General features: G+C 45.3%; 1 protein-coding gene across 1 annotated transcript in view; it reads left to right on the top strand.

Moving 5' to 3' along the window:
* ell (elongation factor RNA polymerase II) overlaps window positions 1-15,422 on the top strand; it is a 225,952-nt gene extending 210,530 nt beyond the window's left edge. Inside the window, exons 10-12 of the mRNA XM_072482383.1 lie at window positions 1,351-1,522; window positions 2,059-2,103; window positions 9,211-15,422. Coding sequence (XP_072338484.1) covers window positions 1,351-1,522; window positions 2,059-2,103; window positions 9,211-9,327 — 334 coding nt within the window. The 3' untranslated portion in view covers window positions 9,328-15,422. The remainder of the gene's footprint in view (window positions 1-1,350; window positions 1,523-2,058; window positions 2,104-9,210) is intronic.
* Window positions 15,423-15,751: the final 329 nt, after the last annotated feature.

Raw genomic sequence — 15,751 nt, 5'->3', positions numbered from 1 at the left:
GTACTGAGGGAGCATTGCACTGTCGGAGGTTCTGTACTGAGGGAGCATGGCACTGTCGGAGGGGCAGTACTGAGGGAGCATTGCACTGTCGGAGTGTCAGTACTGAGGGAGCACTGCACTGTCAGAGGGGCAGTACAGAGGGAGCATGGCACTGTCGGAGTGTCATTACTGAGGGAGCACTGCACTGTCGGAGTGTCATTACTGAGGGAGCACTGCACTGTCGGAGGGGCAGTACAGAGGGAGCATGGCACTGTCGGAGGGTCAGTACTGAGGGAGCGCGGCACTGTCGGAGTGTCATTACTGAGGGAGCACTGCACTGTCGGAGTGTCATTACTGAGGGAGCACTGCACTGTCGGAGGGGCAGTACTGAGGGAGCGCTGTACTGTCAGAGGGTCAGTACTGAGGGAGCGCTGCACTGTCAGAGGGTCAGTACTGAGGGAGCGCTGCACTGTCGGAGGGGCAGTACTGAGGGAGCATGGCACTGTCGGAGGGTCAGTACTGAGGGAGCACTGCACTGTCGGAGGGTCATTACTGAGGGAGCACTGCACTGTCGGAGGGGCAGTACTGAGGGAGCGCTGTACTGTCAGAGGGTCAGTACTGAGGGAGCGCTGCACTGTCAGAGGGTCAGTACTGAGGGAGCGCTGCACTGTCGGAGGGGCAGTACTGAGGGAGCATGGCACTGTCGGAGGGTCAGTACTGAGGGAGCACTGCACTGTCGGAGGGTCAGTACTGAGGGAGCACTGCACTGTCGGAGGTTCAGTACTGAGGGAGCATGGCACTGTCGGAGGGGCAGTACTGAGGGAGCATTGCACTGTCGGAGGTTCAGTACTGAGGGAGCATGGCACTGTCGGAGGGGCAGTACTGAGGGAGCATTGCACTGTCGGAGTGTCAGTACTGAGGGAGCATGGCACTGTCGGAGGGGCAGTACTGAGGGAGCATTGCACTGTCGGAGTGTCAGTACTGAGGGAGCATGGCACTGTCGGAGGGGCAGTACTGAGGGAGCATTGCACTGTCGGAGGGTCAGTACTGAGGGAGTGCTGTATTATTGGAGCAACCATCCTTTTGAGAAGGTTAAAGTAAAGTGCCACGTGTCAGTTTAGGTCAATATTAAAGATCCCACCGTGCTGTTGGTAGGTTGTCCAATATTTTACTCACTTAAACTGCACATGCATTTCCTGTCATTTATTCAGTTATTTGCTGTTGAATTTCTCTGTAAAATTGCTGTATTTGCATTTAAGAAGCCAATCATTGTGTGTGTAACACTGAGAGATGTGATAATACTCTGGAATACCATGTGGCTCTTTTTGGATCCACATATTAAGTATTATGTGATGTGAATTTCTCCTTCAGCAAATATGCAGCAATTGCATCGCAGGAACAGAGACAGGGTTACAAAACTGATTTCAATGCAGAGTACAGTGAGTACCGGGACCTGCACTCCAGGATAGAGAGCATCACTAGGCGATTCACACAGCTGGACGCTGAGCTGAAACAGCTCTCACCCGGATCTGCAGACTACAAGGTATTAGCATAATTTCTTCAGTCTCAGAAAATAATTATACACAGCCTTCTTGCCTGTTTCTCACACACAGAGTGAGCAAATATCTTGACAGGTCAGCTAACCACTGGTGCATTTTGTAGACATTACTCGGGAATTTCGGAGAAGCACCTCCTTTCCCTGTTCATCCTTTTCACCCCGTTCTCCGTGTGTGTGGATCCAGCTGCTGCTTGAACCCATGTAGCAAAGGTTTAGTTTGAGGCCCAGTTCTCTCAGCATTTGAGGATGAGGGGCAGTTACCCAGCCCCTCAGCTCTGCTTCCTCATGATTCGGTCAAACAGTGCTTGTGGAAATATTTTTTTGAGGCAACTTGATTGGAAGATTTGTTTTGTATAACCTGACTATCACCCTCATAACCAGGGTAGATGTTCTATACTGAACGAGCAGGTCGCATTTCACATGAGGCTGTGGGGTTTGCCCTTATTAAGTTCAGACTGTATTTTTGTAAAGTCTGCACAGTGTTGCCACACCCCCTTTAACCATGCGTCTTTTTCCCACAGAGCACTCATGACCAGATCTTACAAGAATATCGGAAAATTAAGAAGGTAAGTGTCGAGCAGAAGTGGATGCAGAAATTGCTGCTGTTCTATGTTCCCATTAGAATGGTATTGGTGAAACAGGATTAGATTATTGTCTGGTGGAGGGGCGACCCTGAAAAGATAAAACCTCTGGTAATTGCAGGTGGGACCTGGGTAGCAGGGTGCAGACAGGTGGCTGTGTCTCGGAGCAGGGTGAGTAATGCTGAGGTGTGAAGAATGCAAGCAACAAGTGCAGGAAACCATAAGACATAGGAGTGGAAGTAAGGCCATTCGGCCCATCGGGTCCACTCCACCATTCAATCATGGCTGATTTCAACTCCATTTACCCGCTCTCTCTCCATAGCCCTTAATTCCTCGAGAAATCAAGAATTTATCAACTTCTGTCTTAAAGACACTCAATGTCCTGGCCTCCACCGCCCTCTGTGGTAATGAATTCCACAGACCCACCACTCTCTGGCTGAAGAAATTTCTCCTCATCTCTGTTCTAAAGTGACTCCCTTTTATTCTAAGGCTGTGCCCCCCGGTCCTAGTCTCCCCTGCTAATGGAAACAACTTCCCTACGTCCACCCTATCTAAGCCATTCATTACCTTGTAAGTTTCTATTAGATCTCCCCTCAACCTCCTAAACTCCAATGAATATAATCCCAGGATCCTCAGACGTTCATCGTATGTTAGGCCTACCATTCCTGGGATCATCCGTGTGAATCTCCGCTGGACCCGCTCCAGTGCCAGTATGCCCTTCCTGAGGTGTGGGGCCCAAAATTGCTCACAGTATTCTAAATGGGGCTTAACTAGTGCTTTATAAATCCTCTGGTTTTGTGCAGTGTAGTTGATTCCAAGAGAAAATCAATGGCAGTGTGTTGGAAATTTTGGAGAGCGGGCCCTAGCTACATGCTGCCCCCTCCCCATCCCTCTGAGGGTAATTGCAACACCTCCAACTCAACCGAACCCTTGTATTGAGCAGGGGCTGGGCAGTGGATGGGATCTGTCACTGGCCTCACCAATTGAATCATCAGGATGAAATCCACAAACATCTATTGAGTGTTTGGTAGGTGAGTATTCCGCTTACCTTTTCAGACATTTTTGAAATTGAAGGCTAAGGTTGGTGTGAAAAAAAAGGATAAAGACAAAGTGAAAAGTTACATTTGCGCCACACAAGTGTCAGGCAATGACCATCTCCTACAAGAGAGGATCTAACCACCGCCCCTCGACATTCAATGGCATTACCATCGCTGAATCCTCCACAATCAACATCCTGGGGGTTACCATTGATCAGAAAGTGAACTGGATTAGCCATATTAATACTGTGGCTACCAGGGCAGGTCAAAGGCTAAGAATCCTATAGCGAGTAACTCACCTCCTGACTCCCCAAAGCCTGTCTACCACCTACAAAGTACTAGTTAGGATTGTAATGGAATACTCTCTACTTGCTTGGATGAGTGCAGCTCCAACAACACTCCAGAAGCTCATCGCCATCCAGGACAAAGCAGCCCACTTGATTGCTCCTCCTCCCACAAACATTCAAATCCTCCACCAGCGACGAACAGTGGCAGCCTTGTGTACCATCTACAGGATGCACTGCAGTAACTCACCAAGATTCCTTAGACAGCACCTTCCAAACCCATGCTCATTACCATCTATAAGAGCAGTAGATACCTGGGAACCCCACCACCTGGAGGTTCCCCTCCAAGTCACTCACCACCCTGACTGGTAATATATCCCCATTCCTTTGGTGCCTCTTCGACAAAATCTTGGAACTCCTCCCTAACAGCACAGTGGGTGTACCTACACCTGAAGGACTCCAGCGGTTCAAGAAGACAGCTCACCCACCTTCCGAAGGACAACTGGGGTTGGGCAATAAATGCTGGTTAGGGCTCGCCTAACCAGCGACGCCCACACCCCGTAAATAATTTTTTTAAAAATAATTAAATTAAACCGGGATGCAGGGCCAGGCGGTGTGTTGCTGCAGTATGTGGGACCCCATTGTGGTTCATAGCGACCACATCTGTAACAACTGTTAGTTGCTCGAGAAACTTCGGCACAGAGTTGATGAGCTGGAGTCTGACCGTCAGACATTGCGACATGTCAGGGAGAGGAAGAGCTACCTGGATGCTGTGCTTCAGGAGGCTGTCACACCATTTAGAGTAACTGCCATTAATTTGTTTGGTGGTCAGGGACAGGAGAGTGTGACTACAAGTGAGGCAGGTAGAGGAATCCAAGGGGTAGCACTAAAGGAGCCTCAACCCCTGCTCTTGTCCAACAGGTTTGAGGTTGTTGCTCCCTGTGTGGACAAGAGTGGGGGCTGCAGGCAGGATGAGCAAGCTGACCTTAACACCATGGTATAGGGAGCCATTCAAGTAGGGGGAGAAAAGAGAACTGTAGTCAAGGATGGCATAGTTAGGGGAATAGACACTGTTCTCTGAACCCAGGATTGAGAGTGCCGAAGGCTGTGTCGCCTGCCTGGTACCAGGGTTCGCGATATCTGTTCTGGGCCTTCGAGGAACTTGCAGTGGGAGGGGTGTATCCCATTGTCATAGTCCATGTAGATACCAATGACATAGGTAGAATGTGGAACGAGATTCTGCATAGAGTTTGAGGAGCTGGGCACGAAATTAAACAGAACCTCCAAGGTTATATTCTCTGGATTACAAAGCAAAATTAATGCTTCTTAAATGCACGTAGCAATCGTCACACCATGAATGAATTAATGGCACAAGTTGAAGATAATGGTGTTATGGGCCAGGGTTTAGAGAACCCCAAAGTGTATCATGGAGTTCACCTGACCCACAACTTTTAAAAGATTGTGGTATGGGGAGCACACGGGACACTCTACAGGTGTGGTACAGCAGAAATGGAAAAGTAATTTTTAAAGCAAAACAGTGTTTATTCTATGAACTCAAGTTAACCTTTTTGAAACATCCAGTGAACATCTTAGCAACCATCAATTCAAATACAACCCCCAAAGAATACAACACTACATAATCCTTAATAACTTCCCAAACAACATCCAGAAGACAGAAGAAACACCTTACAACAGAAGCACATTAGGTTTACATTCACTACTGAGAACATTTATAATTCTGAATTCACCAAATGATCAAGAGAAAGTCTTTTCATGGCAGAGAGATCAACAGTACACCTGCTCTGGAGCTGAGTCCACAAAAGATCACCCATGATCTCATTGAATGGTGGAGCAGGCTCGAGGGGCCAGATGGCCTACTCCTGCTTCTAGTTCTTATGTTCTGTCTGGCTTCAGCTCCAACACTGAAAACAAAACTAAAACACACCCTGCAGCCTGCTCAAAAACGAAAGTAAAAAGCTGACAGACAGCCCAGCTCCACCCACACTCTGACATCACTGCAGTAGTAAACACCCATTTCTTAAAGGTACTCTCACCACAGATATTTATACACACACCCATTTATAAACACCCATTTCTTAAAGGTACTCTCACATGACAATGGCTATGATCTTATAGCCAATACAGACATGGTTATAGGGAGATCAAAATTGGAAACTAAATGTTATGGGGTATGTGACTTTTTGTAAGGGCAGGTTGGAAGGAAAGGCTAGTGGGTACATAAGAAGTACCTTTATTAATACGAGATGGAATACGTACGATGGCAAGAAATGATCTTGGATTGGAAGATTTAGAATTCATATGATTGGAGGTAAGAAATAAAAAGGTGAAGACGACTCTGGTGGGAGTGGCCTATAGGCCCCAAACAGTAGCTATGCTGTAGGACGAAAAATAAATCAGGAGATAATAAAAGCATGTAAAAAGAGGCTGCACTTTAATCATGGATGACTTTAATCTTCATGCAAGTTGAGAAAATCAAATTGGCAGAGGTAGCCATAGGAAGAATTCATAGAATGTATTCTAGACAGTTTCCGAGAACAATATGTTGTGGATCCAACCAAGAATCAGACTTTTTTAGATTTGGTGATATATAATGAAGCAAGTTTAAAAACGATCTGAGTAGGGGGCAACACGGTGGCGCAGTGGTAGCACTGCAGTCTCACGGCGCCGAGGTCCCAGGTTCGATCCCGGCTCTGGGTCACTGTCCGTGTGGAGTTTGCACATTCTCCCCGTGTTTGCGTGTGATTCGCCCCCACAACCCAAAGATGTGCAAGGTAGGTGGATTGAACACGCTAAATTGCCCCTTAATTGGAAAAAATGAATTGGGTACTCTAAATTTTTTTTTTAATTTTAAGCGATCTGAGTAAAAGATCCCCTCACAAGCAGTGACCATAACATGGTAGAATTTAGCATTCAAGATGAGAGTGAGAAATGTGGGTCAGAAGCAACTGTGCTACACTTAAATAAGGGTAACTATAAAGGAATGAGGGCAGAGTTGCTAGAGCAGACTGGGAAAGGTGTTCAGCAAGAAAGGCGCTTGCTCAGTAACACTAGACGTTCTGAAAATAGGTCATGACTCTCAACAAAAATACATCCCAGTGAGGAAGCAGGATACAAGGAAGGGGATAAGTCAACCATGGTTAACCAAGGAAGTGAAGGATGGTATTAAACTAAAAGAAAAAACATATAATGTGGCAAAGATTAATAGCAAGCCAGGGGATTGGGAAAGTTTTAAAAACCAACAAAAGATGACCAAATAAATAATAGAGGAAGGAGATAAACTATGAGGATAAACTAGCAAGTGATATAAAAGCAGCCAGAAGAATTTCTTTAAATATATAAAAAGGAAGAGAGGCCAAACTGAACATAGGCCGCTTAGCGAATGAGACTGGGGAAATAATAATGGCGAACCAGGAATTGACAGAGGAGTTAGACAAATACGCTGCAGCAGTCTTCATGGTGGAAGACACGAATGACATTCCGAAAATAAATAATCAAGGGGCAGAACGGGGTGAGGAAATAAATGCAATAACAATCACCAAGGGGTAAAGTACTGGGGAAACTAATGGGGCTAAAGGCCTGATGGGTTGCATCCCAGGATGTTGAAGGAAGTAGCTACAAGAATTCTTAATTTCTGGAAAAGTCTCAGAGGATTGTAAAACTGCAAATGCAACACATTTATTCAAAAAAGGAGGGAGTCAAAAAAGTAACTAAAGGCCAGTTAGCTTAACTTCTATCATCGGGAAAATGTTAGTCAATCATAAAGGATTTAAAAGCAGAGCATTTGGAAATGCATTTTTTTTTTTAGAAAATATTTTATTGAGCATTTATAATTTTAGCAATTTTAAACATCAAATTTCAACAAAAACACAACAATATACCCAACAACCCCCCCCCAAGCACAAACCCCAGCCAACATGGCATACAGAAACAATGCCACCTTCCCCAACCACCTATCCTTTACTCCTATCCTTTACTCGTCTCTCCCGTGCCTCCCCTTTTTCCCTCCTCCTCCCCCCACCCCCCCCCCCCCCTCTCCCGGAAATGCAGAATATAATCAAGCAGAGTCAGTATGGCTTCATGTGCAAGTTAGGTGGATTGGCCAAGCTACATTACCACTTAGTGTTCAAAGCTGTGCAGGTTAGGTGGGGTTATAGGGTGCAGAGTGGTCCTAGATAGGGTGGTCTTTCAGAGGGTCGGTGCAGACCTGATGGGCCAAATGGCCTCCTCTGCACTTTAGGGATTCTATGACAGGGAAATCGGAATTGGAATTTTTTGAGGTGATAACAAGCAGGGTAGATGAAGGGGAACTAGTAGATGCAATAAATTTGGGATTTCAAAAAGCGCTCGATAAGGTACCACACAAAAGGCTACTTAATAAGATAAGAACCCATGGTGTTGGGGATAGTATATTAGCGTAGAAAAAGGATGGGCTAACTGATAGAGAGTTGGAATAAGGGGAGCATTTTCAGGATTGGCAACCTGTAACTAGTAGAGTGCTATGTGGATCTGTTCTGAGGTTACAATTATTTACAATAAATATTAATGACTTGGACAAGGGAAGTGAATGAGCTATTGTCAAGTTTGCGGATGACACAAAGATGTGTGAAGGCAAGCGATGAGGACGACAGAGGGAGAGAGACAGGTGAGTGAGCAAAATTTGGCAGATGGACTATAATGTCAGAAAATGTGAAGTTATGCACTTTGGTAGGAAGAATAAAGGAGCAGAATATTGTTTAACTGGAGAAAGACTGCTGAAAGTTGCAACACGGATTTGGGGGTTCTCGTCCATAAATCACAAAAAGCTAGCGTGCAAGTTCAGCAGGTAATAGGGAAGGCAAATGGAATGTTGGCCTTTATTTAAAAGGGAATGGAGTATAAAAATAGGGAAGTCCTGCTAAAACTATACAAGGCACTAGTTAGACCACACCTGGAATATTGTGAACAGTTTTGGTCCCCTTATCTAAGGAAATAGAGACTGGCATTGGAGGTAGTCCCGAGAGGGTTCACTCGGTTGATCCCGGTACGGAGGGATTTTGTTATGAGGCGAGGTTGAGTAAATTGGGCCTGTACTCATTGGAGTTTAGAAGAATGAGAGGCGCCCTTATTGAAACAGATAGCATTCTCAGGGGACTTGACGGGGCTGAGAGGATGCTTCCTCTAGTGAGCGAGTCTGAGACCAGAGGGCATAATCAGAGTCAGGGGCCACCCAATTAAGACTGAGATGAGGAGGAATTTCTTCTGAAGGTAGTGAATCTGTGGAATTCTTTATTACAGAGGGCTGTGGAGGCTGGGTCGTTAAGTATGTGCAAGGCTGAGATAATACATACTTTTAATCAGCAAGGGAATCAAAGGTTATGGAGATAAAGTGGGAAAATGAAGTTGAGGATTATCATATCAGATCAGCCATGATCTCATTGAATGGTGCAGCAGATTTGATGGGCTGAGTGGCCTACTTCTGCTCCTATGGTCTCAGCACTTTTTTTTGGGGGGGGGTCTCTGCTTTGCTACATTGTTTGCGAGCCACAACCATTTGAGTTTACAGCATAGAACAAAACCATTCAGCCCTTCCTGTCTGTATTTGCTCTTTGCTGGTGAAATCTAAAGCTAATCCCACTGCCCCACTCTCCCGATAGCTTTGCACCAATCCAAAACTAATCCAACTTAAATGTTATATTTAAACCATCAGACACATTAGTTGTGTGAGTTCGATATGGGGTCTGAATTTAATGTCATTTTTATGTTTTATACAGACAAATCCCAATTACAGCCAAGAAAAATATCGCTGTGAATATCTGCACAACAAACTGGCTCACATTAAGAAATTGATAGCAGAATACGACCAGAAGCAGCTGCAATCCTGGCGTTAGCATGGCTATTTTACCAGCGAGAGAGAGAGATACGGCAAGCAATTGCATCTAATTGTGTTTCCAGCTTCTCCTATGTGTGTTTCAGAAGAGGAGGAAAACTGCATCGACTGAGACCAGCGCTAACTTTAATTAGAGAAATTTGTGGGGATGGGAGGGGGACCCGTCAGTAACTGTCTAGTGAGGAGAGTTTAGTATTCTAAAGGACAAAGGCTTTTTAAAAAATGGAAGCTGTACCCAGGACTTCTGTTCATTGTGTCTCCAGACTTACTGTGTCTCCTCCCCCCTCCCCAGACTCTGCAAACTTGTTTATTATGTACCCCTCACCTGACTCTTCAAACTCTTCCTTTTGGGAGTGATATTTTTGCTGCTGTTGCCTTTGTCTGCCTTCTTCACTGTGCAAGGTATGGTCCAAGTATTATATGTAAACTCTGCCACCCAAAGAGACTGGTTTGAGGGGTTGGCACCTGTTTATTCAAGCACTGTCTGCCCCGGTTGTTTGGCATTAAGTGCCGACTTTCCTCGTAAAGTATTTAAAATGTCTGTCCAGCAACTGCAGTGGTTGCAATAACTGGGGATCCGAGGCAGTTACCTTCTGCTGACTCACTGGCTTGCAGGTGCAAGCTTCAGCACACAGTGAGCTTTCTTTGAGGCCACATCACTCCTGGGAGACAGCCAGTCACCTGTTAATGGCCATGCTGCATCTGCTTATCAGGCTCTACCTACGAATAGCCTGAAGCTCAGACCCCACCCACCAACTCCAACAAAGAGGTGTTTTAACTTGCTGTTATCACTGTAATCAATGCAACTGACCAAGTCCCACAATGAAATGGCATATTCTGCCAGATAAAGTATATGATCCAATATCAGTGCTCAGCACTGTGACCTCACCCCCCCAACCACCACCCTGACCAGGCAGGCATTGATAGAATGACGAGTAAGTGATTGTATTTGTTTTTGTAATGGATAATGTTTTGGAGATGATGAGACCCAGGTTCTGTCAAAACTTGTCTCACACTCACTGTTCTGGATGCAGTGCATCAGGACTTCCATCACTGCCCATGAGGGTCACTCTTGTGCCAATGTCTCCCACAGGGGCCTCAGTTATGCCTTGATGCTTTGGGCCTGAGAATCCCAGTGTTTGTATATTCTATTTTTCACTCTACCCTCTCTTTGCCACCTCCTCCAAGATAGACAGCAAGACAACTGCTTATGTTACTAATCTTTACCTAAGATGTTCTTGCCTCCCTTTCCCTTGAAACCCAGCTCCCTCATCCCCTGCTCTGGACAGCTAAGGGCTACTCATGCCACTTCTTTGTTGTGCAATGCTGATATCTGAATGTGGCTCCTGCCCCATTTTAAGTAGATTCCTGACATCCAAGCCATCTCCTAATCCTGATAGGCATTTGCTGTGCAACTTGTCTTCCACATTCCATGTCAGAAGTGCATCAGTCTCTAGTGGCCCCTTCATTGAGCTATGGAGAGGAGATGTTAATCTGAACAGCCTAAGTAAGAAAATCAATTGTATTTTCACCCCAAAATCTGACCAATGCAGTTTACTCAGGTTAAAACATATAGGAATGTGCAATGTCCAAATTGAATCATCTTCAGTCCTCAGCCTCTCGGTTTGAGTTATAGTCCCTTTTATTCCTAAACTATTCCATATCTGTGATATGCACAAAGAGAATAATTTAAAATCTACATTGGATCACAAACAACACACCGTAGTCCTGTACTGGAGACAAAGGGAAGACATTTCATTGAATAGTTTCAAATTTGAAAATCTAATCTACAAGTCAAATTCCTCTCCCATCTGACCTTCCAATTTCAGTTATTTTGTAATTTATGCTTCTTTTCTCATCAAGTCCCAGATTCATTCACACATAACAGTATTTGCAGTTTACTTGTGTATATTTGAAAGTTTGCCGGAGCTCCAGTGTATCACGCTCTTACCACCACAGTAATGAAATGTGCCAATCTAGTCCTTTACCTTGGAGCAAGTCTTTGATTGCTTTGGGGGGAGGGGGGGTCACAGAGGTCACGACATGTTTTAATTAGCGTTAACAGGACTTCACTGGGCAATGTAACATTCATTTCTGTTTGATATTTGACTCACTGATTTGCTCTGAAAAGATTGGGGTGAAATTGCACAATAGTTGATGAGTCTTTTGGAGGCTGAGTTAGGCATTCCATGTTGTAACCACCAGGAAGCAGATATCAGCTGGATCCGAATCTCCAGTCTACAAGTTACACAGCTCTGAATGAGTCCCTTTGTTTTGTAACTTCCTCCCTGACCTACCTCTGACTGAGGAGCCGTTCCACTGCCTCTGTATTCACTGCCCCTTCTGAATGACTTGCTTATTTTGAGCCGAGATTGTGGGAGACCTGCTGTAATCATTGGCTTTGGAATGTGGGGAACGCAGAAAGGAGAGAAATTCTCAGCAGGTTGAGGGCTGTTAAGTGCAGACTTGTGTACCTATCCCTGGGAGTCTAATGGGATCTTCCAATCCTGTCTTGCACAATCCTTTGTATAGCTTAATTTATTCATAAGTAAAGATTCTATGAAGTGTGAGCTATTAATTGTTTTCCCGTACACTGGATCAAGCACTCATCTAGGAGGTGCAGGCGAGAGATTTTGGGGGGGGGGGGGGGGTGTTCAGTTTTTATCTCGGTGCCAGTGAATCTTATCTTTCCTCATTAAACAGCAACATTGGTCACAGGTCAGATCCTGTGCACCATCTTATTCCGTACAGGACTATGTATTTCAGGCTGAAATCGGAGTTGAGGAACATGTGGCTGTGTCAGGGTCCAGGTGCTGCAGGTGCCAGTCACAATGATATATGCAGGAGACAGAACTGCACACTTCCTCAAAGATTACTTTTGTAAAACACCTGTGCCTCAGTTCAGACCATCTCCGAGATCTGGATGAACATCGCACTAGAGTTGTGTTTCAAACCGGGAACTAACTTATTCCAGAATCATAGTGTCACTGCTTCACAGAACTAGTGATTGAAGGACCAACCCTGGTCTTTGTTTAAGCAATTGGGGGCTGCAGTGAAAGACCACATTTGGTGTATTTTGTCTTGCAATGAATCTTGGTACAGCTCGTGGCCAGTGTTCCCAATGATGGCACAATGTGAGTGTGGGGATTGGAATAAGTGTATTGTTTCTATCTTGCCATATACCACATTTGGAAGACTACATTTGGAATGGAGTCTTCTACAGCACAGTACTTTACATGGTCCTGGATCTGGGAATCAGTAAACATGAGGAAAAGATACATAAACCTAACGCCTGACCCATGTCACAGCAAATGATGACAGCAGAATGGAGCAAGCACTAACACTGACTCGCCCAATGCTCTTGAAATTTACATCATTGGATTAATTTTTCTTTTAGCCTTTTCTATTGCTTAGAAATTGAGTTATGTATGGACACAAATATAGCATAACTGTGTGCCGACAGCCTGGATTCCTGCATCCCATGTAATTAAAATGTATTTAACTTATTCAGGAGGGTAAAGCAATGACACTGTCCATCATTAGTTTACATCTGGGAATAGGGCGGCACGGTGGCGCAGTGATGAGCGTTGCTGTCTCATGACGCCCAGGACCCGGGTTCAATCCTGGCCTGGGTCACTGTCCGTGTGGAGTTTGTACATTCTCCGTGTCTGCGTGGGTCTCACCCCCATGACCTAAAGATGTGCAGGGTAGGTGGATTGGCCACGTTAAATTGCCCCTTAATTGGAAAAAATAATTGGTACTCTAAATTTATAAAAATAAAAGTCTGGGAAATACCCATTTGTAACAAAAAGAAGCATCAAATACTGTTGTGTTCAGAGACACAACATTGCTGCCATGTATATCTCCTCAGTGCTGTCTCACATCTATTTCTCTCATGCCCCGCTCCGTGTACTGCCCCCTTGTGCCCACCCTGGCCTCTACTCTCTCTCGCCCTCTCACCCCTCTCTTTCACCCTCTCCTCCCTCTTTTGCCCCCTCCACTCTCTCTTTCGCCCTCTCCTCTCTTTCACCCTCTCTCTCCTTCGCCCTCTCTTTCTTTCACCCATTCCTCTCTTTCACCCTCTCCTCTTTCTTACACCCTCTCCTCTCTTTCACCCTCTCTCTCTTTCACCCTCTCCTCTCTTTCACCCTCTCCTCTCTTTCACCCTCTCCTCTCTTTCACCCTCTCCTTCTCTTTCGCCCTCTCCCCTTCTCTTTCGCCCTCTCCCCTTCTCTTTCGCCCTCTCCCCTTCTCTTTCGCCCTCTCCCCTTCTCTTTCGCCCTCTCCTCTCTCTCTTTCGCCCTCTCCCCCTCTCTTTCGCTCCCTCCTCTCTCTCTCTTTCGCTCCCTCCTCTCTCTCTCTTTCGCCCTCTCCTCTCTCTCTTTCGCCCTCTCTCTCTTTCGCCCTCTCCTCTCTCTCTTCCGCCCTTTGCCCTCTCCTCTCTCTCTTTCGCCCTCTCCTCTCTCTCTTTCGCCCTCTCCTCTCTCTCTTTTGCCCTCTCCTCTCTTTCACCCTCTCCTCTCACCCTCTCCTCTCTCTTTCATCCTCTCCTCTTTCTCTTTCATCCTCTCTTTTCTTTCACCCTCTCCTCTCGCCTTCTCTCTCTCGCCCTCTCCTCTCTCTCGCCCTCTCCTCTCTCTTGCCCTCTCCTCTCTTCCTCTCGCCCTCTCCTCTCTTCCTCTCGCCCTCTCCTCTCTTCCTCTCGCCCTCTCCTCTCCTCTCTTCCTCTCGCCCTCTCCTCTCTCTTTCCCTTTCGCCCTCTCCTCTCTCTTGCCCTCGTTTCTCTCTCACCCTCTCGCCCTCTCCTCCCTCCCTCGCGCCCATCTCTCTAGTCTCTCTCTATATGCTGTACATGCTGCTCTTTCCCTGCCTGTTCATCCTTCCCTTCCCCAGATATTCCTGATGCGTTGTATGTGCCAGTGTCAGCTTGGCATAGTGAGTAGTTAATTTCCTTTTAATTGGAAGGTTGCAGATTTTAAACCCCAGTTAACGACACATATGTAATCTAGGCTGACACTAGAGCAGAACTGCGGGAGATACACTCTTGAGGGATTATTCATGTGAGATATAAAACCCAGGTGGTCCTTGTGGACATCAACAGTCCAGTTTCTATCCAAAACCAGATTAACTAATCCCGACTGTTTTTAAGATCTTGCTATTTGCAAAATGGCTGTTCTGATTACTTGCATGTTTCAGTGCTCTTCAGTGTCATTCACTTTGGGATGTGTCTGAAACTTGTGTTGATACTATTTGAATGTTATGTCTCTGTCTAACTTCAATGTTACCAGAAGATCAGAATCCCTCCTCGTGTACATCTTTAGGGGTAAAGGCTTTCCCCACATGACCTCCAGCATGTCATTGCCATTTCCCAAGGAATGAGTGGGGAGCGTTGTGTGTGAGTGATGTTTTCGCCTTCCTCACCTTCCTCGGTTGAGAGTTTCTGTTTACTCTAAGAGTGAATGCAGTTTCATGTGGTTCTACATTGCAACCCAGGATTGGCAAGAGGAGCATTGGGGGCACACACCAGACAGGCCCCTATCAGACAGAAAGAAATAGGAAAGACGTTTGGGTAGAGATTTGAAGGACTAACCTGACTTCTCTTGGAGGTGATGGCTATCCTGATTTACTGCATTTTTTAGGTTTGTATTAGATATCCAGCATTCACAGTTTTGCTTTTCCATCCCAGTGTTTCAACGAGATTTCTCCTTTGTGACTAATGAACCAGGAGACAGTGCAGTGAGTCTACCTTGCTACTCCCTGCTAAGCCTGTGCACAGTTACAACGCCAACACCTCTGTTACCTTGCTACTCCCCGCTAATTCTGTGCACAGTGTTACAATACCAGTCTCACCCAGGTCTGAGAAAATATTTCTGAATTTAAAAAAACAAAAAATTAAAAATTTTTGAACCTTCTGGAGTTTAAATAAAACTATTTTTTTGAGAACAGATGTCAGATTAAAACGTTTCTACACTCTTAATATTTTTGAGTGAACTTGTATAGCGAAGGAAGTGATCATGGAGTTGTATATACCAAGGAATACAAGCTAGGATGATTGTTGAACGAAATAATATTTAATGATTATATGTATAAATATTAGCACTTGTTGTGTCTTTATTTCCTGGCATCGTATGTATTGAGTTGGTAAAAGATATTTGGGGTGACAAAGAGCAGGAACACAAAGATTGGGTTATGTAACCTTTGAACCTTGCCTTACAAACATCAATTTCAGTTTTGAAATGTTTCCGTTGCCCCTAGCCTCATTAGTTGTTTCGGTGAGTTTAAGTTCCAGATTTCCACCACCCTTTGTGTGAAGAAGTGCTTCCAGACCCCTTAATAGCCTAGATCTAATTTTAAAGTTCTGAACCCTTGTTCTAGACTCACCCTATCAAAGGGAATAGTTTCCCTTTCTCAACCTTATCAACTCC

Source organism: Scyliorhinus torazame, chromosome 18, assembly GCF_047496885.1.
Source record: "Scyliorhinus torazame isolate Kashiwa2021f chromosome 18, sScyTor2.1, whole genome shotgun sequence".
Lineage (NCBI taxonomy): Eukaryota > Metazoa > Chordata > Chondrichthyes > Carcharhiniformes > Scyliorhinidae > Scyliorhinus > Scyliorhinus torazame.
The sequence above is the reverse complement of the archived record's forward strand: the minus strand, read 5'-3'. Positions and strand labels throughout refer to the sequence as shown.